Here is a 24,935-nt window from a genome sequence, read left to right as displayed (position 1 = left end):
ATGTTCCTCTGTGTCTCAGTATGGATAGGGGCATTGAAACTGCGTTCTTGGGAACCCGTTCAGGTTTGATGAGATTCCAGAGGTACACTGGCATTGAGAGAAGAGTTGCCAAGTGAGTAAGAAAAACACATCAAATGATCATTGTTTTGTTTTTTCATTGTTTTTTGACATTATGCCAACTATAAAATACATAATGTGAGAATTTTATTAATTAAAGAGAAAGCTGAAGGTAAAATAAAAAAAGTGTGTCTTTGCCCTCTGGTGGTCACTAAGAGAGCAGCTGGTAATGAGTTTCCAAGTCCCCCGTTTTGATGATTTTTAAAAAATCATATTAAATCAGTCATTATGGATAGCTGATAGTCTGATAGTTCTTTAAGCTTATTTTTGTCTCTCCACAGGTCATTCCTGACCTCCACAGACAAGGAGAATATGTTCACATTGGACCATTTTCCACTGTGGTACCGCAGAGCAGCCGAGCACCCAGCTGGACAGTTTTTATACTACATGCCCAGACAGGACACTAAAGGTACACTATTGACACCTTGACTAAGAAGGCACACACATAGCACAGTGTCACCTTGTTTCAATCTCAGTCTAATTTCTCTGTAGCCAGCAGGTTATGATTACTGCTTTACATTTACTTCCATGTGCTTTTATGCAGATTTTTATGCAGATTTGTCGAGTTTGAGAAATATGCTTTTAACCAGGCACAGACTGACAGAGTCTATTCAGTTGTGGTTGCTTTTCTGTTTCTGTTCATGTTTTGTGGATTTTGTTGTCATAAAAAATAATCTGCAACCCCAGAGGGACAACGTTAACAGCTCCTGTCATCACATCGCACAACAGTTGACTCCATCATTAAATTGTTTAAAATGTGAAAATAAAAGATGTGATGGCTCTTCTCTGCCTTTAGGTTTGATTTTCTTATTTGTCCCCTATGGTGAAATGTAATTGCTGTACAAACCATTAGAGCACAACAGAACACAAAAATATAAACACAGGCAGAGTAGACGTTCTTTCCTACTTTAAGATGCTTTAAGTCCTGTATAATTATTGGCATGGTGATAAATTCAGTGTGTTGTGTTCAGATGGACTGAGGAGCTATGAGCCTGACTATAGCCCCACGTTGAGTGCAGAGAAGGTGGAGTACCACACTGAGGAGGGGGGGAGAAAACGGAGGGAGGCGGAGGAGGGGGAAGAGGGTAGAGCAAAACTGTTATTGATACTTGGCATGTTGCCTCCACATTCTGTCCCTCCTCACTCCAAATTTCAAAGCATGACAAGTGCTGCTGTTGCAGTTTTCAGTTCCTTCATCTTTGTTTTGTCCTTATTATATCTTTATTTGTTTTTTTATTACACTTCTTTCTTTGCATGAGGCCATAAAACAGCATTTCCTTAGTGGAGTGATTAGGAATGCAAGGCGCGCTGAGACTGTAGCTGGTATAAGTGTATTAGTCGACTAGCTCTCATAATCTGTTTTATGTTTAGGATGTTATTCTGACTGGAATCTGTGGCTGGGTGACAGTTGGCATCTTCATGCATGAAGGCTGTGAATAGACACACAGAAGTAGAATGCATGACCTTCCTGGTCAATCTGATATTCAAACCTTTCTGGCACTATTAGAAAAATAGATAAAATTAAAAGATAAACAGATGACGAAATTATGCATTTGCAGCACACATGCATGTAATCATGCATGTGTTAATGCATAAAAAAATGTATGATGTACATGCATGCTCTCAAGCTTCAACATACATGTATTGATAAGATAATGAAAGTGTTTTACTTTCCCAGCAGGGAGGATCGTGATCTCTGCCACTGCTGTCACTGTTACGGTGGGCAAGAAAACTGCCATCGCTGGAGGTAGGGTGATGTTGTTTGCTTGTTTGTCATGTCAGTGCCTCCATGGACACAAAATGTCCTCCACCCTACCTACATTTGCAGTTTTCCCTCTCTTTTTAAACTTTTTTTACACATACTTTCTGTTTTTGTGTCTTGCAGTTTTACTGGTGACATGACAGTGGTTGTAGCACTATTGCTGACTTGTTTAGTGATTGCTACCTGTAGCACCTTCCAAGTAGTGGAATGAATAAGTTTTATGCATTACCAGGTGTGCTATGGAGGTGAATTCAACAGTAATTGGGAAACATTGCCTAGTGTTCGGCAGCTGAACAAGACAGCTGTTTGACATCCATAGTGTTATTTTAGTTTTGAACTTAAATTGTATACTCATCCATGTGTGACATCCTTAATCACACAGAAATTTAATAGTCAGTTTCTGGCTGATGTGTTGAGTGCTTTTCCTGTCAAGTACCACTGACTTCCTTGATTGTCTAAGGGGTGCCACGTATGTGTAAATGTGCTTTAGTGCAAGCCTGCATCTTTCACCCAATTTCACAGACTGAAAAACACTTCGGTATTTCACAGCTTTGCTAGAAATTGTTTTGGGTGCAACAATCAGGTGATACTTGTAAAAGGAAAAGGGCACAGCAAGGAAAGAGGAGTTCAAAGAAGGCTCGTCTCCACTGTTGCAGTTTTTTAATCATTTCCTTCTGTCAATTTAGAATTATTAGTCACAGTAGGTGGAGCTCTGGCTAATGTATTTATCTAAAGGTCAGCAACCTCGAAACCAGAAATGTAATGATTCGGATGCAGGACCCTCAGAACCACAACTCAGTTAAAAATGTTTAATGAATGAAGAATGAGTCAGATGGAAAGGGCAGCTTCTGGAGGAGCCACGTGCCAGATCTAGGTCGCTTTGAATCTGAAATGAGAATAAAAAAATAAAAGAACACAGAAAAGAGATTTTTAGAAGAACTTATGTTTGGAACAAAGACTGGTGAGATGAGGGCCTGACAATGTAGCTCAGTGCAGAGGCTTAAATTAGCCTAAACTCATTTTGGACAAAATCAAAGTGAAAGACTTAACATACCTATTATCAAAAAGTATGGCAGTAATGACTTACGCAAAGCCTGATAAGCGTCTAACAAAGCATGGTGACTAGATGTTCAGTGTGACAGTAGGTGATTAGAAAGGCTTACTGTTGGCAGATCAGGAGTATATATACTGAGGGAGGAGACAAGCACAGATGGAAATGGTTAGTGGAACAAATCAAGCTAGAATATAGATACAAGTGGAAGCAGGAAGTGGAGCCTTCAAAAGTAAACCTGACAACTTACATTGATAACATTACTGTAATATGAAAACAGGAGGTTAGTATGAGTTTGGTAGAGAACGTCTTTAGACAGTCACTGTGGATAGAAGGTAAGCTGTGTATCAAAGGCCATGCAAATGTTGATTTGTGTGTGCCACATAAATGTTGCCATTCATTTTCTCACCACTAGGTGTCAGTGTCTGACTGAACAGAATCTGGTCAGTTTTCCCCAGCTTCTTAGTAAACATTATGTTCTTGCATTTTGGTGGCAGATTTAATTTTTCCGCCTGTGATGAAGGCCAAGGATTTGGTATTTCAGTGGCTAATCCAAAATCAGTCAACTGTGACTACAAAAACACTGTGTTTATGCTGTTCCAAGGCTCAGCAATGGATTAGTATATCCTTGTGGCAGAAGTGACAGGCTGTATGTAAATAAACCTAATACGCTCCTACTGTCAGGCATACACACGAGAAAAGCAGAAAGAGAAAGAGTGATAAAGAGGTAAATATAAAAGAGGGAGGGAAAGGATGGAAAGGGAATATTTGACATGGAGCAGGAGGGGAAGAAGGAGAAAAAAGAGGGAGAACAGCAGGTAGGTAGGGGAGGCCAAAAATGAAAAAGACACACAATAGCCCAGACAGAGGGAAGGATAAAGAGGTCAGAGATGAGAGAAAAGAAGGTGATAAGACTGAAAAATGATGGGCGAAGAGGCGACAGAAAGATAAATGGAGACGAGATAAGTGAGAGGACAAGGGAAGGAGAAAGAAGATGAGACGCAGAGAAAGGTGAGAGGGGACACAGGGCACCAGACAAAAAATGAGATAAGGTACTTCTATCACGACTCGTTGATGTTCTCATTTGACGTCAGGTAGTTCGTTCACCTCAGCTTCAGACTTTATCTTCAGACATAATATTTTCAAACTTGACTTGAATTGGAATATATTATTTTGTGTGTACTTGTTTTCTTACCTACATATTGTGCTACTGATAGTTGTGAAAAAATCTGATCTTCAAAGTTTGTCAGTGGTCCAGATGTAAGTTTGGCATAAGTGTGATATGTTTTATTTAAATCAATGCATATTGACCAGTAAGTGCTTCATCGTCATCATCATCATCATTATCATTGTAGCATCATTGTCATAATCACAATCATAATAATAACACAACACACCATATACGGGCAGTTCTGGGCAGTTTAGTCTTTAAGGCCCTCAGGCCTCATGGCTGCTGCAGATTGTACTGTATGTAACAAACTATAATTTATTATTTGTACACACACAGGCTATTAGAGCATGATTCAGCTAGCTAAGATACTTAGCTACCAACAACACAAGACCTACAGACCGGGCCTGAGAGGACGATGCTTCTAGATTCATAGAAAGAGTTTAGTAGTTGCTGATGTTTACATGTTCTGTCATTTAAAACCTTCGAAAATGTCACATTGCTTACATAATGAAAACCTTCTGTATCCCTCGAAGATGCTAGTTCATCTCAAACCTGCTGAAATCCCAATGGTTGATGTAGGCTTAAACTTCCTCATCTCTTTACATTTGCTATTATACCTAGCAATGTTAAGTAAGTAAGTCTTTAAGCTCCATACATGTTAGTTTGCCATGAATCATGACCCACTTGCTTAGGAATGATTAAAGAAAATAGAGTTAGTGTGTTGCATAAGTTGCATCAATAGCACATTTTCTAATTCCAAGACTTGTCCCTAGCAGTTAAGTTACACTTTTAACTATATAACCATGGCTACAACCTATTATTTAACCATGACCATAGCATTTATGCTTAAGCTGATTTTATCTTAACCACAGACTAAATGCATATTAGCTATGATGGATACATAAGTATGTAAAGTTTCTTGTCTTATGACTCGTAATAGGAGCAGTATGTACCAAAAACCTACATACTATTTGATTTTTTTTTATACTCTTGCATGTCAGCTCACTTGATGTTTTCAGGGAACACAGGGCCCTTGTCCCCTCTGACCAAACTCTTTCTATGCTTCTGGCTGAAATTTTACAAACTACTGAACACAAGTAAATGAACAAGACAAATTAACAAACAGTACAGAGATTTTAAAGCTGAAATAAACATATAACATAGACTGTCTGAATAAAAAAGACATACAATATGAACTGATACAGAAATGTCTAACAGTTACATCAAAAACATGGGAATTGCTGGGCGAACACACTATATAATGGATTAATATAATGATATTCACTTGCATCATACCTAAGTATAAGATACACACTGGTAATATGTGAGCCAATTAACTTTTGAGAGGGAGCAGTACAGTAGTTTGATTGTACTGTAAAGGAGCAATATGCAATGAAAGGCATATGGGGTAGTCTTGGAACTAGCTAGGACATTGTGAATGCGCTAAATACGGTACAGAAAAAATGTACTAATTGAACAGATTGGAAAAAATTACTGTATGATTTCTAAGTCTTTGGCAGTGAAAAGGTTTTCATGTCGTGATGACAGAACTTCCATTGCATATTGCAGAATCACAGGATACAACAATTTGATAGAAGGGAGGAATAAAAGCAAAGAAATGAGGTGGAAGTCTTAAAGCAAGTGTGAAAAACCTTCCATAAATAGCACTGAATAGAAAAATGGATCGGGAGATAAAGGGGCAAGAAGGAGGGGGAAAAATAGCAGCGTCTTTTTTGTTTAATCCCTTGTTCGTTATAATCCCTTTGGGCAAATCGTCCATCCTAGAAAGAAAGAGAGGGAGAGGAAGAAGGAGGCCAGAGGGAAACCGATTAGGAAAATAAAGTGCAGGAGTCTGAGTTTATAGTTCTTAGATATATTTTTGTAGTCCTTGCAATGAGACAGGGTTCTCTGAGATAGCGTGTTACATGCCATAGTAGCAAACATCATTCTGAAAAGGAATATTTGACCACTTTCTCAGTTTGTCCAGATGCTGATCGTTGTTTTGCAGCCGTCAAAAAAGCAAAGGAATTTGGCCGGCGCAGGTGACAAATATTCAGTTAAATTGTTCTGCATTTAGCTGATTGATATGATCCGCTGAAGAATCTCATGCACAGCTCATTCTGTGAAGCCTGGATGATGTTGTTGGTCCACAACCCCCCCCCCGGGAAGTGATGCGGTCCAGATAGGCTAGAGCATCTAACCACAGTCTCTGGCCTCATAGTTTTGAATCGCCTAGTCATCCACAAATTGTTATTTTGTCAGTCCAAATGGTTTTCTGTCGAATCCTTGACATCCAACAGGCCTCAAGTGACAAGAGACTTAGGAGACTGTGTGTTTGATTACCTGTCAAACATGAGCTGCATCCTCAGTATCCTGGCTGCAGCAAAGTGGTAAAAGTGACTGTGACAAAAATTCCCCTACACCCATTGAGATTTCCGTCCATGGATGTTTTGGGAACTGGTCCAAAGGAATATCGGAGAAGCCTTAGTCCAGATGAGACCTGAGGTCCTGTTTTTTGAGAAACCACTGGCTTTTGAGAATTTGAGCAGGCAAAAGATGCAGTTAGAATAAGAGCTGGGAACTGATTATTACAATATCACAAATCCACATGATTATTGTGAATATTGGTCCAATCGCCAAAGTACATACTATAAATCCCTGAAAAATTCCATCCAGTTTTACAAAATACTGACTGACCATGCACTAAAAGTGTCCTGTAACAGCTAACTTTTCATACTAGAAAGAGTACAAAATCATTTACGCTCTTGGCTAATAGAATGGTGAATTCAGCAGCAGCCAACAGCAGTAGTAGGTGGTTGGTAAGCGGACTGGATGGGTAAATTGGTCACAATGCTGCAGTGAGAAAGGCTCCAAATTCAAGAGAAAGTGAGGGAACAGATCAGTTGTATGTGAGCGAGTGTATTAGAGAGAGAGAAAGAGAGAGACAGAGAGAGACAGAGAGAGAGAGAGAAAAGTTTAAACTAGAAAGAGGATGGAAGGAAAGGAAGACAAATAGTAGGAGTATGGTGCCAGTTTGAGAATCTGAGAGATACCGTAACGGTTCATGTGCATACTGCAAACTCTTCCATCTCTCACCTCTTGGAGCCCTTTTAATTTTTGCACTTTCCAACTTTCATCCCTTGACAAGTCTACCTTCCTCCATCTTTAAGCCACAGAGGAGATCTGTTTCTCCTCCCTATCCTCCCCATCTGCCTCTCCATCTCCCATGAGTGGCTGCCTCTTCTTCAGCTCTCTCTGGTATTTGGCCATCAGAGAGGCGTAGATGCAGCCATACGCTGCAGCTGCCACCATCATGATGCAAACTATGCCGCACACCACGCCTGCAATCACCACTGTGCCGATGGCGCGGCGCACACTCGCAGGTCGGTAGCGAGCGCGAACGCAATCTGACGGGGCTTCTCCTCCTCCTCCTGCGGCACCGCCTGCTGTGTTCGATGAGGAGTCTTCACCAGTGTTCCCACTGTTGTCAGAAATTGGTGTTGCCCCACTGGGGTTAAGAGCACTCCTGCTGCATGGAGGAACGCCTCCGTGTCCGGAGCGAGAACCCTCACCGCCTCCTCCCCCGTTCTCATCCTCAAGTTGGAGGCAGTAGTTGAACATTTCCACCGGAACACCACGGATGTCTCTCCCACGTAGGTCCTTTGGTAGTGTACACTCCACGGCATCCACCTTTCCCCCTAAAGGAGAAAAGGGAGGCCAGTGAGAGGTTGTCTTCTAAAATACCTTATGTCCCGTAAAGCGCTACCAATTAAAGAGAGCGAGTAAAAGACGTGGAGAAGGGAGGGTGATTGTGCCAACACTGCAATGAGTCATACATCACTTAACACACACACACTAAGTTTTGAGATAGCCTCAGCTAAGCCCTTGTATAATTCATGAGATGACATGCCTAGCTTTAGCCAAGCTCTGGCGTGTGTTTGGAGGAGAGAAATATCTGAGTCACTAATTCCCACGTGTGGAAGGGGCTGGGTTGTGTGCTTTATTATTACATGGCCGTTTGTCTAAATCCATAATATTTGTCCTGAGGTTGTGTCCTCCCCTGTAACCACAGAAACAATGGGATAATAAAAAAAGAACGTAAGTGGAAGTGTATTTAGGGCCAGATGCTTTTATCCCGGCGTGTGAATCCCTTCTGCAGACGCAGCTCTGTCTCTCCACATATCCCAGCTGTGTGCTTGAAGGGGCTCTAAGCAGATAGACATCCTCGCAGGCCGCTGTCACCAAGCTTTTCACACTTGTTCTGTGCTTTGTTAAATGTTCTTTAACACCTATCGCACATTCTCTACCCTTTAAACAGCCGCCGACAACGACTTCTGGTTCAGCTACAAAATGTCACCTTGCAATTTCCTCTCCTGCTCTGATGATTATTGAATTATCATATCCACTGTGCGTCAATCTGTAGCGAGCGGGAGAGTAGAGCCCAGAAAGCGGAAGAGAGCAGACTAAGACCAGGAGAAGAAAGGCAGGGATGCTTCATTAGCGGGGCAGCTGAGGCCCCAGGCTCTGAGGTGAATGTAGATTTTTACACATGAACAGAGAGCGGAGAGCAGCTGCGGTTATCTGATGCACTAACTGCCTGCAGAGACACATGGATAGCATACTGTGAATGCTGAAAATACACAATGAGCATGTAAATGTGCATATTCACATCAGCACAGTTGTATTTTGTAGCTGAAAGCTCAGAGATACACAAACGTAAACACACAACCAGCCACGTGTTTGTCTGATGTAGACCAGCATCTTCCAGTTTTCACCCTCTACCTCATGACTCCCTTTCCCCCTTATGCTCATGTAGCATAAATCAAACATGTACCTCTGTACAGCAGCCACTCCATCCAGTGTTTGAAATCGCGGAGGTTGCAGTCACATTCCCAGGGGTTGTGTCCCAGTTCTAGGTGTTGTAGGTTGGCAAGGGGCTCAAACGCTGCCCTCTCCAGACCATGAAGTCTGTTACTGGCTAGTGACAGCCACCTTTAAAACAGGTAGAATGAGATTCCTTTATTTTGACTGTTTCTCTCAAGACAGGAGGTGACAGTAGTTTAAAAGGTAGCTCATAACCAGATCAGCCACTGCATGCATCATAGTGTCCTTCATGGGCAATTATTGTAATTATATTGCCATCTCTATCTAATTCTAGATAGATATAGAATTCTCATTGTAACATTATTCCTCCTGTCCACAATCTTCTCCATCCCCTTGCTGGTAAATTACAGTCATTACTCTCTGATCATTTCAGCCACTATAAAAAGTCAGATTTCCTTATGTAATTTCCTATTTCATCTTTCTTGCTGTGTATTGTTGTAAGTCCCACTATGGCCTTTGTTTGTTGAATGTCTCACTGTAGGTTTTAACATTTTTACAGTCTGGGGATGTTTTAGTACATTGCAGTCTGTAAGAGAACAGTGGACAAAGACATGTCACTTTATATATGTGTCTACCTGAGGCTCTGCAACTCGTCCAGTAGCCCCAGAGGAACAGAGGACAGTCCGTTTAGGGACAGATCCAGACTCTGAAGACCCCCCAAACCCTGTAGAAACATCACAACAAGAGTTTTGTTGTTTTTCTTTGGTCACCCTATGCAATACCTAGTACGGTGTGTAACATTTATATTCTAAAACCTATTGTCGTGTCATTATCGGCTGTATTGGATGCCAAGGTACTCAGCTTTCATCACTTTATGGTCTAATCCTGCTAAAATATTTCAAGTAATGTTATGACACAAGTTCAGCTAAAAGTGGATGAGAGTGTTGTGCAAATGGTTTATTACTTATTCAGCACCTGGACCAGGGCCCAGTCGTGTCATTAAGTACTGCATATGAGCTCAGTTTGGCTTTCCTCCTAAATAAGGTGTGTTGAACCTTGCCTAGGAATTGAAGTTGTCATCCACACTCCCCTAGCAAGGGCACAGAAACCTGCATGTTCTATATTTCCTCTTTGGTTTTGGTTTTGAACTGTACTATAGATTAACCTGCTTACCTGGAAGAGGTCTCTGTCCATTATAGTTAGAGAATTGTTGTGCAGAGTCAGTCTAGTCAGGTTAGACATGTCTCTGAATAGTCCAGGTGGTAAATTGTCTAGGTAGTTATTAGAGAGGTCCAACTCCTGAAACACACAATTTTACACACTTACTGCAATTAAATGCAATTGGTCCAGTCTATTGCAACCGCTGTGCAAATAGTAAACACTAGTAGTGTTTGACAATGGACATACTGAAAGCCAGTGCTGATGAGCTTGACTGCTTTTCACTATTAGACTATTGCAAGCTGCATGGACTGGCAATGAGAATATAAACTTTTTAAGAAACTTCATTCTGAGAGCAGAGGTTATATATTTGACATGAAGCTTTCCACATAGTACTACTTGTCCTTGGGCATGAGCACACTAGAAACCACCAGCATGATTAACTGAAGAACACTGACTGACAACAATAAACTGTGTGCTGCAGACCTCTAGAGAGGAGAGGTTAGCAAAGGCAGACGCTCCCAGGGAGGCAAGCTTATTGTTGGCTAGCAGGAGGGAGCGGCTCCCCGGAGGCAGGAGGTGCAGGGGAGGCAGGGAGGAGAGGCCACGGCCCCCGCAGTCCACCACCAGGCCGTCTGAGGAGCAGATACAGGGAGGGGGGCAGGAGGAGGCTGGTGGTAAGAGTGCTGCCAGGAGGCAGAGCGCACAGAGGAAGGCTACAGGAGCAAACAGGTTGGGAGAGAGAAAACATGTGGTTCATTAGTAATTCCTGTGAATTATTACAGTGTTAGTAGAACAGAGAGACCGGAGAGAAAAGTGAAAGATTATAAGCAAGTGCAGAATGATGGAGTAGTTTTAACTGGACATTCTAATTAGAAAATTGCTCAGCACTCAATTTGTCACTGGGACTTGTCAAAGCTGTCGACCTGAGTGAAATTCTTTCTCCTTCCATCAGCCACACAGTAAACTTTTATGCTGTAGATGTATAGTATGGTGTATGTTGCACGTTCTGCATTTGAGCGTGCAAATGAAACAAATCTCATAGTTTTTGTACAGTGGATTACATCCCTGAGATACTGTACTTTCCGCTCAGAACCTTACATCCAGCCTAAATAATCACAACAGAACACAAAACCTGAGCTTGCCGTACAGTAATAATAGTCTGTGTGTTCCTGGGGCAGCAGTCCTTTCTGCTGTCACATGTTTTTTCTAGGGACTTGCAGCATTTTAGCGACACCCAGGGAAATCCCCTCTCTTTGTGTTATGTTCAGTTTGTTGTTTTAATGCAGAAAGCAGCCATCGTATAACTCCTACTCTTCGTCTATGGTTTTAACCTTTCTCTTTCGTTCTGTTTCACGTTTTCAAGGCTTTTAATTCCTTTTCTTTTACTATTCTGTTTTCATTTGGTCTACTTAAAGGCCTCTACTGCTCGGGGTCCGTTAATGAATTCTTCTTCTTTTTCATTTGTTTCTGTTTGCCTTTCTTTACTCCTCTGTCCCTCTCTCCACTTTATTATCGCTCTCTCTCTGGCCTGTCTTTATCTTTCTCATTCTGTTTCACATTGAGTCTCTCGACATTACTCTGTATTCCCTCAGTGTCTCGTTATAGTGGCTGACTTTGTTTCTACCCACCGGCTTATCAGCACGACTTATGCTTTATCTCAATTTGCTATGTGAGTGTGTGTGGGGGCATAGGTTTGTGCTTGTGTATTAAGCACCCACAAAGCGTGACATTAAAAAACTCCAGACACAGACGCAGCACTTGTACTTCCTGACAAGACTCTTTGCTTCACCAGCAAATTTCATCTCTTGCATCATCTGCATCTTATTAGCATTTCTATTTCTCAGTGCACCAATGCATTTTGGTCACATTGTGTCCCACCCGCTCGTTGTTGTATGCTCTCAGTCATTTTCAAATTTCCTTTCGTCACACACACTGGCCATATAGCTTTAAATGTGATGAAACACTGTGAAATAACTTCTTACAGGCCTGTTGAGAAGGAGAATCTTTTTATTTCCCATTAAAATAATATTTTATTAAATTCAAAGTAGCTATAAATAGACCTACAGAGAGATGTTTAGCCACTGTATAGATGGGGAATGTAATAAATGTTTTAAAATACAATCAAATACAAAAATGAAGACTGTGACCTCATAAGAAAGGTCAGCATTTTTGAGGAGATTCCACTGTTCCTGAATCTATTATCATTTCTGCTACAAATCCTAATCTTTAAGGAAATTGAAGTCCACTTTTAGAAGGGATGCAAAGAAAGATTTTAAAGCTTCCTGCACTGTCATAGTTGGTAGTGGAGATGCTTCAGAAGGCCTATCCTTCACTGCAGCAGCTTTGGAGAGATTTTGCTGCACAGTGACTGTGAATTTCTCCATAACAGAAAAGGTGCAGTAGTGCAGGAGATTTGTGAGGACAATGTGGCTCACAGGCAAAAGCGCTGTTATACAACTGAGATAGAGCCAAAGAAAGGCGGGGAGAGAGAAATTGCTCTGCTTCTCACTCCTGTCCTGTCATATTTTTAAAATTGCGGTCATCTCTGTGCACCATTCATCTCTAAGATTGAGATATGGCCTGTACTTTACTAAGGTAGACTTCTCTTTCTGTTGTTTTTCTCTCTTTCTTCTCACTCATCACCTAGCCCTTCTGCTACTGTACATTATGCCTCCCCATAACACCCTCCATCCCTTCCTCCCCCTCGTCTTCCAGTATTTATGAGTGGTTTTTAGCTGCTGTGGTGGAGGAGGCGGTTGTTGTTTTGGCTTATTTTAGCTGCTCCAAATCCTTTCCGCTGTAGCTCTCCACACAGCCAAACCAAGAGGAAAATATTCAACCACAGTCATAGGAATATGGAAAGACTTGGTTCAAATGAGTTAAAGTGCTTTCCAGAGAGAATATTTACAAGAGGTCCTAAATGTGTGCTGCAAAAGTGCTGCTTGCATGAGCTAGAGCTAAACAAACTAAAAGAGACCTGAAAGGCAAATATATGTTGTCGTATAAGCAGACCATGTGAATGAGCAGCATGAAATTCAGCTGTATTATTGGTTCCTTGGCTTAGAACACTGCTGTAAAAACATAAAGTCAACATTAGAGCTCTCGCTGTCTTCATCAGTTGTCTTTATATACAGTATTTGAAGATTGTTTTGATTTTGTACTTGAAGGACAGTTGGATAAACGCTTTGTGTGGTAGTAGCACTCTTTCTTTGGTTTTGTACATCTGTCAAAGTAAGTATTTATCAGTCTGTACATTTGTGCTCAAATGTGTGGAGGCTTTTTCTTTGCACTGCTAGGTTCAAACATTTCAGCTCTAACCTCTGACAATAAGCTGGTGGCTGCACTTGTGTCACTTACAAGCAGTCTAGGTCAGGTTGCATTAACATTTTGTTCAGGGTCAAGATTATATTGTCTGTCTGGATAATAGACTGATAATAGTCGGATTTATCCTATTGAGCATGAGGAATATTAAAGATTTCTCTAAATCAGACTTTTCTTAAATAACAAAATATCAGTAACATTTTTAAACTCTTTTGTCTGTATTTGTCCACACAGACACATCATGTAATTCATACTGTTGTTACCTTAATACACTCAAACCTAATTTAGAATTAATCCTAAAAATTAAACTAATATCGGATGACCCTGTGAGAAAGTCTGTGATGTGATGTGTCTCCTAGGCAACCCGGCTTGACAACTCCAGGCCCTCAGCTGTCTGTAAGTTTATATCCAGGGGCCCCTGGGTGACACAGGACCCAGCTATGGCGTCATCACCACAGCCACTTCTGTTACTGAGCCTAGTTGCGTTTTAGCAGGGGACAAGTTGTTTTCCATGCAAGCAGAAGAATTGGTGCTATCTTATTACTAGACTGACCAGCTGTTCTCCATGGGACAGACTTGCTCTCTTTCTTCTTCACTCTTTAATTTTTCACACTGGAGATGGTTTCTAGCCCAAAAAATACACTATCTAACCTTTTCTAGATGCTATTCTCTTATGGCTCTAATGCTCAGTAAAAAGGGGTGTAATAGAATAATGGATCAGATAGTGCTGTGTTACCTTAGTAACCAAGCGCTGGAGATGTTGTTGATGAGCAAAGAGAAAAAAAAGTTTATGGTTCACAAATCACATCCCGTTATTTAACCCACATTATCTTCTCTCTCATGCATACAATCATTCTGCATGACTCTCACGCACTGCCACCTATAATTGCACACTCACACACAGGCAATCATGGCCACACAAACACACACTCACACTGACACACACATCGGTTGAGGATAAGGAGTGTGGTGTAGGGGATTTAGTCTTTACTCCTGCTGACAGTGTGATGAGAGGAGGAGAGCAGGGGAGAAGAGCAGCACAGACTTTCTTGAAAATCCTGGGTTTTATACATTATTTGTTCCTCTTCTCCCTTTGGGTTTGCTTCCAATTATCTCTCCCCGTGGCCCTTCTGTTTTTCTGCCCTGTCTGGTTACTCCTGTCTTTCTCTCATCCTCCATTTTTCTCCCACCTGCCCTCCTCCGTGTATCTCCTGTCCTGTCTCCTGTGATGGATTCTGTGCCAGTAAGACAGAATTTCTTTTTCTGACTTGGAGGGGCAGCTGCGTAATGTGTAGGCGGATCTGTCCATCTAATCCATGCTATCTTTGTTAATTTGTACCGACACACAGCACACACAGTATACACAACACTGTGGCCCTAGGGAGAATGTGTAATGCAATGACAATGTTTTTGTGATAGTGGCTATTAATTAGCAGCAATGACAGGTACAATAAAGAGAGGGAAAGATAAACAGATAGCAGCAAAGTGAGGAAAACCAGAGTAGAAGTAAGCCATGATGTGGGAACAGCTGCGGGCTTCACTGTATCATAATTACTTTGGATGTTGCATCTTTGTCCACTGACCACTCAACTGGGCGTCAGTCAGAGGCTTAGTATATTTAGTAATTGGAGAGAAAATGAAAGACGCCTGCCTTTTGATGTCACATCCGCATCAACATGACTAGAATAGAAAAGCTCCTGTCCTGTCATGCATGCCCACTCATTCCTCATAAGGAATAGATGGTATTGATCCAGAGTACACACATATACAATGTGGGCATTTTAAGGGAGATGGTGTAGCTCTCGTCCTAATATTAGATCTGGTTGTACAGTGCTTGAGATCTCTCCTCCTGTTAATTGGATGCCCTTTTCAGAGGCTTGTGAAGTGTTCACCAAGACAAATTGAGCATGTGGCAAATGTCTATATTCCTGTACAATTATCAGCCGTTTTGTTTTTCATGATTATGATTACTTCTTAAGTAAAGTACCATTTTATTTGATGAATTGGCCATGCTGTGCTTATCATATCATAGCGAAGCTCAGCCTCATGCTTGGTTCGTACTAGAGTTGCTTTATGTGTAATACCATTTCAGCATTTTTCTGCGGGTGCTGAAATTGAGTGGTGGTGTTTGTGGTGCAGAGGATTATCCAGATTTATTTCTGCCAATGTCCTTTGGAAGTGGGCAGCACCATGTTATGTGTGCTTGATCTGACACTGCGCTTGTACCTGCACCAAATAAACGGCGCTGTGTGCTCTGACGTGCCATGTGCGTGGCGGCTTCGTTCTGCAGTGTGCACAGCTCATTGCATCAGCATTACAAATATTCTAGTTTTAGACGATGCTCATAGCCAAGACATAGGTTCACCACATCAGACTGCATTTTGATCCACCGTCGGGGTCAAAGCCACAGTAGTTGGACAGTAGATGTTTCAGTCCTAGGAAGGGGGGGGGGGGGGGGGGGGGGGGGGGGGGGGGGGGGGGGGTGGGGTTACATAGAGCTAAAGGAAAAAACTGTTTATTATCGTTAACAAGTTAAAGATTACATTTCAAAATGTTCTCTTAGTGGATTAACCTTGTGGTTAAAAGAGTGACTACCTTTGATTCCTACCTTTTGAAATGCTTATTGATTGAATTAAAATAGCCATAAAATACACTTGAAATTACCAGGTGCTTCAGGGGACTTGCCAGCAAGCTGTCATCCCTGTTTCTATTTAACTCGAGGTATCATGTGACACTCTGTGAAGGGATCGCGTCCCACTCCAAACCTAATCCTGCTCATACACACACTTTGTCACACGGCTGTGGCTCTATTCCAGACCTACAGCGGTGTCCCAGCAGGTTGCGAAAAGTGCCACCAGGAAGTAACCAAGTGATGAACTTTGTGGCTCCACTCATCAAACCAGCCTGAGTCAGTTTAACAGCCTGAGCTGTTTTCCTACAGACACCGTGCTCTTCTGTATTCTGTATAACAGATATACTCCAAGCATTACACCTCAATACAATCTAAATCACCGTATTATGGCGCCACGCCAAACCAAATGTTTTACCTTCAGCCTGTGTATTAGGTGTCCATTCAAAGCTAAATCCCCACCACTTTCACTCGCTCTCTGTCACTCTGTTGATTAAAAGCTATGTGGTCAGTTAATCTGCAGGCTTTGTCTGGGACTGCAACAAGGTGCATAAACACATACACAACCTGGAATATCAGCTAAGCTACAGCGTGTGCTTGTGTGTATACAGTAAGGCTAAATCCATGCCTATCTGTGTGTGTGTTGTGTCAGATGAGACAGTCTGTTGAGAATGTGGAAGCCTGGAGGCACCATATGGTCGGTGTGTCACTCCTAGACCTTTCTGTTCTCCTCACTCGCCTCCTCCATCTTTTCTCCTCCTCGCTGTCGTCTCTCTTTCACTATGCCTCTTTGATCTCACATCTATATTCCTCCTCTCTTCCACTCAACACTGTTTCCATTATTTGTCTCACTTCCTCAGTTTCACACTTTCTGTCATTTCTGTTGTCTCTTCTATAACTTTTTAAACTTTTATAGCTTTTTCTTATTTTTTACAGTTTTTTTCTGTACTGTGCCACTTTGTAGTAATTGATGCTAATTGGCTTCATCTAAGCCACTGTTTTTGTTTTCAATATCATTAAATATAAACGTGTTTTCACAAGTTATAATTCCCCTTCAAAGGGACTCAATTCTCATTTGTCACCATAAAGTTTTAAATTTGTATTAAATAGGGATGAAATGTCAACCCGACCTTCATTAAAATGTTCTTTTACTTTTACACCCAGTCACTGTACTGCCCTGTACTCCAGCATAGTGATTATATGGCAATTAACCGCAATGTTAACACCACCAGGGTTCCACAACATTAGGCTCATACTTTGCCAAAGGCTGCTTCCACGTTTGCACTGGATTAGTTTTCTGTTCTGCTTCCTCCTCTAAGTCCTAGGTAAACCTTTTGGTTTGCACAAAGCTACTGTAGCACTGCACACATGTTTATGCTCACCCTAATGTTGTCCTACTATGTCACATGCATCTTTCATGTTTGTGTGCAAGTGTGATACAGCATCTGTAGAGATCAAAGAGCTACCAAGCATTGAAAAAGGAATAGAGCAACAGTAAGAGAGAGAAAGCACTTGTTTTTGCTTGGTAGTACTGATTTGAGACTTTTTGGCAGAATTGTGTTACCTTCATGCCAGCAATTTGATTGCACAAAAGAGACAGTAAGGCTGAGCGAGAGCATTGACAGACACTGACAGAGACCAATTCTCATTTCTAAAAAGCTTAATGCGATATTTATGGTGATAGAGCTTAACGAAATACAGAGAGAGAGGGAAGATAAATGAGATAAATGGGACTGAATTCAGCACAGGGATGGAGGGATATATGAAGGAAAGGTGATGAAATGATGATCGGAAACAAGGACAGCTGCCTGATCAGATAAAGGTCTATCTATCTACCTAATGTAAGCTTGCGGAGGCTCTTACAGACCTATTTTTTAGTGTTCTCGGTTTTACACATCAGTTTGTGGAGGCGTTTTTGCCAGACACCCCTAGAACAATACCTCTCCAACACCAAGACATTGTTATGGTCTTTATTTAGAGTTACTGAGCAGAGCTAATACTATTTTTTACGTGTGCACGCGTGTGTCATGTTATAATAGTTCTCTTATGTCCCCTGGCCTCTGATAGACCTTTGTCCTGACTAAGTATAAATATGGGAAGAGTTTCTGGCTGCGGGAAAAGAAGACAAAGGAAGCAGAGACAGGCGAAAGGAATGAAGGGGAGAGAGAAGAAGCAAAAAGTAAATGGGATAGGTAAAAAAAGAGGAGTAAATGGGTAAAGGCATCTGATAAGCTGCATTTCTCTTCCATTTCATTGTCTCTTCACTCTGTTTGTATTAATACATACAGTAATGTGGCATTTCACTGGAGGACTTGGCACGTGGCTCCAGCATGCTCTGTGCCTTATCCTTTCTGTGTTTGTTCAAGCATGCTTGGCATACTAACATTAGCAGCTGTCAAAACAGACAGCAGTCCTTCCTCCATGTGCAGTTACAGATACAATAGATTTTAGTAAAATAGATTAGAGCTGAGTAGAAATGTGACATTATTGCTGTTCTTTTTCTCATCTTGTAATTTTCCCTCAGTGTGCTGTTTAGTTTGTGGACTCACCAGGCTTGGACGGGTGGATGGTAGCACTTGATGGGGACATGCTGATGCCCCCAGGGGGGTGGGTGTTGGGGGGCATGACAGAGCTCTGTGGCTTTCCTCTGTTAGAGGGATGGATATAGGGGTTGTCAAGCCGCCATGCCCACAGCCTCCAGGTGGGCAACGACTGCGAAAAACCAAAACACCTAAAAGAGACAGACAGAAAACTAGGTGAGACAAACCAAATATAGATAAATAGAGTGAGGGAGACATAATAAAAGCTTTAATTTGTATAATTATCGCATGTTTTCCCATTCAGACATTTGTAAATGCTAATTCTAAACCCATCATATCAATTTGTTGGAGCACAATACCACACAATCCAATGTGCATGTACACAAACACAGGAAGAAAAGCAGGCTTAAGCAGCAGGGTGCAGTGTGCGTCACATTGGTAAGAACTCGTCCTTGCATACATTAAAAGAGTCTGCGCTCATGGGCGCTTGTTGGCCCGAGTGTGTACGTGCATGTGCAAGCATCGCACCCGGTCCCCTGGTATTTCATAGGCATAAATAATAGATGCGTGTGTCTTTGGCAGTTTACACAATCAGTTTGCCTTTCCCACAGACAGACCCCCTGCTGCCACTGTCTGGCATGAGGACTGACACAGAGAGCGAGACTCAGCAAGAATGACACATGCAGATAAATGACAGGAAGAGAAAGATATAATGAGAAGGATAATGAAGGGAACCACTGTGCGTGAGCAACAAGGAGCTTGACTGCTGTTGACATTCATGCTGTATAGTGCTGAAAAAAATTAAAGGCAAAATAATGAACACTGTACATGTATGTAAATAAATTTGACACATTGATGACATATATACAGTAACTTCAGCTCCCTCAGCAAGAGAAAAGTATTTGCTACAGTTTTTGTTATTGTTTATAAAATATGAAGCTGTATATTTACTCATAATAGGCTTTTTTCTGGTTTTCTGTTGTCATGAATCATCTGTCAGCTGAATAGATGGTTTTATACAAACATATACTGTGTACTTAAAACCAATTTTCTGTTGATGGAAGAGATGAAATGTAAAACAAAGAAAAAAACTTGACATGTTTTGGAACCGTTTGCAACTGTTGGCAACTGTAATTACTCAGCTCTGGTTGAAAAATCACAATGAAAATAGATTTTACAAGTGGCAAACTGCCTTGAGAGGATATTCGCAAGAACTTTGGTACCTCGTGACCAATGTACAATGTTGACTTGCACCCCCCAGGGCCAATCAGTGTAATTTTGAAAAGGCTCGAGTGGTGCTGCAAAATGTAGTATTGTCAAAACCCAATCAGCAGCGTGTGACATATCACACTAATCAGATTACGCTGTTGTTTGGCGGCAGGCTGTTTGTGGGGAAAATTCAAGCACCAATATGTTTTTCTCTATAGTATACGGTTCATTTTCCTATGATTAATGTGTATTTGTGCTCTAGTGCTGATGCATTTGCACAGGTATTACCTCACATAATCACGACAAGCAATAATGACATAATGACAAACAGACAGACGGCAGACGTGTCCAACAATATCACCACAGACTCATCTAGAGGTAACACTCAATTCAGTACCTTATGAGTGTGTTAAGTAACTTCAAATAGAAGGAGTGGAAAATAGACAGTGATGAAAAGATGAATAGGAAAATATGGGCCAGACAGAATGCTAGAGGGGGACTGGAGGTAAATTGGTGCGCTGGGTAAACATGGAGAACATTAACATTCTAGTCCATAACATCCTGAGTGTCATGGTCTGTGTGCGTTTAGTACGTGATCGTGTATGTGTGCCCCAGTGGTGCTATTTGTGTTATCATTATTGCTATTAGTACCTGCCAGACGCTGAGCAAAATAACAAACTCTCGTGTAATCTCTCAGCCCTCTCATCTCTTTGCTTTAGTCTGCTTCTTCATATTGTACTCCCTCACTTGCTCCTCTCGTCTTTAACGTTTCTTCCTCTCTCTTTCTCTCTCTGTTTCTTTACGACCTTCATCTTTCAATATTCAACACTTTTTTCTTTCTTTCTTTCTGTCTCACTCTACGTGCCTCCTTCCTTCCCCGACAAAAGAACGGAGACGCGTAGCAAGCATATTCGGCAGATGGATTTCCTGCATGTGATTAAAGTCACATTAGCCAGGCTCTACTGGGAAATTTCACTTGCTTTTTTTTAAATGAACACATGTGCTTCACTTGGAAAATACAGAATTGCACATAGATATGCATAGAACTTCAAGATTCATATTAGGGTTTATAGTTTTTTTTATTATTTTATTATTATTTATTACAAGACTATACATTTTAGATAGATTTTTAAGACATGATTATTTACAGTATGTAACCACTTCCAGACTTCCAAAATATTTACTGCTTTTTTAATTTGCTGCACTTTTACATGTATTTAAACAAATTAGATATTTCTGGTGCAGTTTTAAGCTATGAAAAGGTGCAAATGACATGTAGGCAAAAAGAAATGATAATGTATCAAAACAATTTTTATTGCGGTCATGCTGCACTTGTCCTGTAATGTGTCTAAGGCGTAGTGGAAGGTCACCTCTGCAGCCACATGTTTCTGTTTGCCCATCACATCCCATCATGTTAAGTAGGCTGTGAGGTGGCTGTCCTGCCTGTCAGGCTCCTCACAGCTTTTTTTACCATTTTGACCCGGACGCAGCGGCAGCCAAAGTCCACACACGTGCCACGCACACGTTCATGCACACGTATATAAATACTTGAGTGTCAAAGTGGCCCTGTGCGTTGAGGAATCACGTAACCTCCCTCCTCTCTTCTCCTTCTCTCTCAGTCCATCCTGTGTTTCAACTGTTTTCTGTCGACACTTAAGCCAGATTTATACTCTGCAGGGCGTTACGGAGGCTTTGTGCAGAACTCCGACATGCATTCCCTCAAAAATTTAGCCACTCACCTGGGGGCTGAGAAAATACGCAGAGATTAGCCTGTGATTCCTCCCATGTGCCTGATGCAGGATGAAGGAAATCTTCAGAAATTTATTCTTTAATATTTGACAGATTTATGCCTTGGGATGAGGTCCATTACTACACTGTATGATTGCACAGTTTGATGCCAAAAAGTATTTTTATTTCAATTAGCAATTCCACTTTTAGTGTGCATAGCTGTCATTGCTTCATATGGCAAAGTGGATTAAATATCATAAACCACTGGAAAATATACAGTCGCTTGGTTAATAATAAATATGTCATTTTTGTAATGGAGGCAAAAGCATAACATTTTGAGATGCAAAAATCCTGCTCAGCACAGGATTTTGTGTAGATGCTTGTGCAATTTTGTACCAGATTTACACTCTTAATGCCATTTTCATTTTTCTTATAACAGGCATGTGGTTTGACATGTAGTTTCTAATCGATATGTCTAGATGTCTGACCATTTATAAACCACCAGAGGATAACTACCCGTGTGTGTGTGTGTGTGTGTGTGTGTGTGTGTGTGTGTGTGTGTGTGTGTGTGTGTGTGTGTGTGTGTGTGTGTGTGTGTGTGTGTGTGTGTGTGTGTGTGTGTGCATTTAAATGTAGGTGTTTGGCTGCTGAATAAGTGACATCACAGTTGTAAACACACAACCCACAGTCACCACCCTTGAGTCTCTTCACAGTTACATTTGGCCATTTGGCAGCTGGTCCTTGTTTAAAGAATCCACCAATGTCCCATTATTTGACGAAACAGACCATAGTGTTTGTTGCATAATGATACTATACATACATATGTGTTTGCCTGTGGGTGTGTTAATGTGTGTAACTGGTTGCTAACAAAGACAGAAAGTGCCGGCCAAGCTCCCTAAATCAATTTTTAATAGCTTTCGTACAGAGGAGATTTTAGCAGCATACTGTAACCCTCGTGCACACAAACACAAACGTTTGCACTGTGGCCTGACAAATGGATCCACGTATGTTGACAGGTGCAAAAATTTGTACAGATACTAAATATAGTTGCACATGCATGTAGTTATGCAGACACAGTGTGCATGTGTCCAAAAACAAACAAATGCCGTAGTAACCTACAGATACATGCACATTATACAGTAGAGTCATATGCCAGATGCCTGAGAGTATTTGAACTAGAAGTTATGAATATTACAGCTGCTGGGAGGGTCATGCAACACTTGGTAGAGTTATAATATCGTCATGATTACTTTTGCTACAACAGCTGTCAGTTGGTGTGTTAGCCATGATATTAGTGGACCATTACTGACCATAATTGTGTTCTTTTACATTACTTCAGGGTTATTTAGACCCCTTCCCCTTCATTGATAATTAACGCAGACATGCAAATGAGCTTTGAGAGTATAGTGAAATAAATGCATCATCACATGATCACAGTGCAGCTGCTGTAAGTAATCACTCTTATATCACACCTCACCCAGAAAGTCTTTTACAGCAGGTGGAAACAGCAACACGGTGCACAGTGGGCATCAGACAGAGGATCAACAGGACACCATGTAACTGAACCTGACAGAGGTATTAAAATTACATAAGATGCCGTGAAGGTCAGAGAAGACATCAAACATGCAAGACAGAAACTGGCATATGGCTGTGAAGATATTTGAGTTAAATCTTCACGAAACCACTTCAGCTGTTTTTAAGTTAAATTCATTTTAATTATATTTTCTATCAAGTTTGCATCAACTCAGTTTTAGGGTAAAACAAAAGGTCAAGAGCATTAATGGAAGTGTGCTGCATGTTAAGAAACGACTATATCCGTGATTAACTTAAAGCTTAAATTACATACTGTAACCCTTTTTTTCTTTGCTATACTGGGTGCAGGATGATAATGATCGACTGCACCAAGCCCCTATAGACACAGTGGCCCTGTGAGGTGATGCAATGTGAGGTTGGTGGCCAAATTTGGACCTGCATGCCAAATGACTGCCACCTTTACCATACTGTGCAGCACATTGGGGACTGGCAACAACCGTTTGAAATTCTGTATTCATCTGTGGGTGCTACAGTATATTGGGTTGCTGATAAAATATTAATATTGAACTTAGTTTGGCAACAAAATGTGCATTAGTAAGTTTTGCATAAGATGAACAAAGACTTGCACATAGCATATAAGTTTCTGAGGTGTTATAACCATAGCTTTTGAAAGTACTAATATTGATCAAATCAGTACTTATATATATATATATAGTATAATATATAGTTTCTTATCAAGGTTTTTTGATGAGACATAAATTAATTCTCTGATCAGCTGTTATTACAAGGAATATTACTGTCAGACAGAGCCTCATATGAATCACACGCCCCATTTTTGTGTCTAAGTACTGATGCGCTCACCTCCCACTGTCCACCTCTACAAGCTTTTCCCCTGAACCACAGTCCTAAGATTCTGATTGTTTTGCGTCTCTCCAGGAGGCAGGTTAAGGTCTGACATTTTCTGCATCCACCTCCTTGCTGCATGTGCCGTTGGTCACATCAGATTTGCTCATTTGTTAGTTTGGGCAGACCAGCAATCAAGTCTTGTTACGTTACTTTGTGTGACATATTTAATTTTAATAAATGAAGGTGAGCGCCTGTTATGTGAATGAGTAAGGGGAACCAACACCAAAAAAAGACTTACCTCCTGAGCAGATATCTCAGCCAGCACTAGCCTTTATCGCTTCCTGCCTCCAGCCATCACTCTAAAAATATCCCACAAATTGAAAAATTTAAAGGACTTGGAAAAACACGGAATGATCAAGAACTGCTCACGGGAAAAAACATCGAAAGGAAACTGTCACCTCTCCAGTTAAAGAAGTCCATACGTTTAAGATCCTGGTTCAGATGAATAATGCCAGACTAATCCTTCTCTCTGTATACAGGCGATTCCCCCGCCAATGAATATTGAAAGGGGAAAAACTGAGGGATTGCGGAGAAAGCGAGGGGAAGAGAAGCTTCGAAACATAAGAGGAAGGCAGAGAGGATAATGTCCTTAGAGAGAGAAAGGGATGGAGATAGTTAATCCTTCTCTTCTGATCTCTTCCCTACATGAATGATACGTCCAGCGCTGTCCTGCTCACTGGCTCGTGCGCTGCTGTATGTGTATGAGAGGCGTGAGTGTGTGTGAAAGAGAGCAATGCAACGGCGTTAGGTTGCTGGCGTCACGCTCTAACCCTCCCGTGTGTCGCTATGTTTGTGATTCCTGCACTCAGCACGCGTCGGACTCGTGCGTGTGCGTTTGTTCGCGCAGGCACACTGTGTGTGTGTGTGTGTGTGTGTGTGTGTGTGTGTGTGTGTGTGTGTGTGTGTGTGTGTGTGTGTGTGTGTGTGTGTGTGTGTGTGTGTGTGCGCGTGCAGTCGAGCATGTGGCAGGGGAATATGTGTGT

At 41.4% G+C, this 24,935-nt stretch overlaps 2 protein-coding genes across 12 annotated transcripts in view; one reads left to right on the top strand and one right to left on the bottom strand.

Annotated features, from left to right (window-relative positions):
* Nucleotides 1–24,935, top strand: part of cacna2d4a (calcium channel, voltage-dependent, alpha 2/delta subunit 4a) — a 57,150-nt gene that overhangs the window by 11,707 nt on the left and 20,508 nt on the right. For 4 of the 8 annotated variants that reach the window (XM_055511117.1, XM_055511118.1, XM_055511119.1 and 1 more), the window contains 4 exons: nt 20–112; nt 399–526; nt 1,089–1,202; nt 1,796–1,864. In XM_055511117.1, coding sequence (XP_055367092.1) covers nt 20–112; nt 399–526; nt 1,089–1,202; nt 1,796–1,864 — 404 coding nt within the window. The remainder of the gene's footprint in view (nt 1–19; nt 113–398; nt 527–1,088; nt 1,203–1,795; nt 1,865–24,935) is intronic. The other 4 variants (XM_055511123.1, XM_055511122.1, XM_055511121.1 and 1 more) reach the window with 2 other exon arrangements.
* lrtm2a (leucine-rich repeats and transmembrane domains 2a) lies at nt 4,192–24,803 on the bottom strand. 4 transcript variants are annotated; one of them, XM_055511126.1, is made up of 9 exons: nt 24,351–24,803; nt 24,191–24,251; nt 22,991–23,079; nt 18,586–18,767; nt 10,570–10,799; nt 10,099–10,224; nt 9,561–9,649; nt 8,936–9,093; nt 4,192–7,799 (listed from the first exon to the last, which is right to left on the bottom strand). In XM_055511126.1, the coding sequence occupies exons 3-9, from the start codon at nt 23,041–23,043 to the stop codon at nt 7,267–7,269; spliced, it is 1,371 nt and encodes a 456-aa protein (XP_055367101.1). In that variant the 5' UTR covers nt 23,044–23,079; nt 24,191–24,251; nt 24,351–24,803; the 3' UTR covers nt 4,192–7,266. The 4 variants fall into 4 exon arrangements, with proteins under 4 accessions (XP_055367101.1, XP_055367100.1, XP_029016884.1 ...); XM_055511125.1 differs by having other exon boundaries at nt 24,191–24,803; XM_029161051.3 differs by lacking the exon at nt 22,991–23,079 and having other exon boundaries at nt 24,351–24,801.

The sequence above is a fragment of the Betta splendens genome, chromosome 9, assembly GCF_900634795.4.
Source record: "Betta splendens chromosome 9, fBetSpl5.4, whole genome shotgun sequence".
NCBI classification, from domain to species: Eukaryota; Metazoa; Chordata; class Actinopteri; order Anabantiformes; family Osphronemidae; genus Betta; species Betta splendens.
Note: the sequence above shows the minus strand (reverse complement) of the source record. Positions and strands in the feature narration are given on the sequence as shown.

Excerpts from the sequence above, each read along its gene's own strand:
- lrtm2a (XM_055511125.1), bottom strand. The coding sequence starts at position 23,043 with ATGCCCACTGTGCACCGTGTTGCTGTTTCCACCTGCTGTAAAAGACTT. Across the intron at positions 9,650-10,098 it reads TGGACAGAGACCTCTTCCAG|GGTTTGGGGGGTCTTCAGAG; the intron begins GTAAGCAGGTTA and ends ATGTTTCTACAG. Across the intron at positions 9,094-9,560 it reads GACGAGTTGCAGAGCCTCAG|GTGGCTGTCACTAGCCAGTA; the intron begins GTAGACACATAT and ends CCTGTTTTAAAG.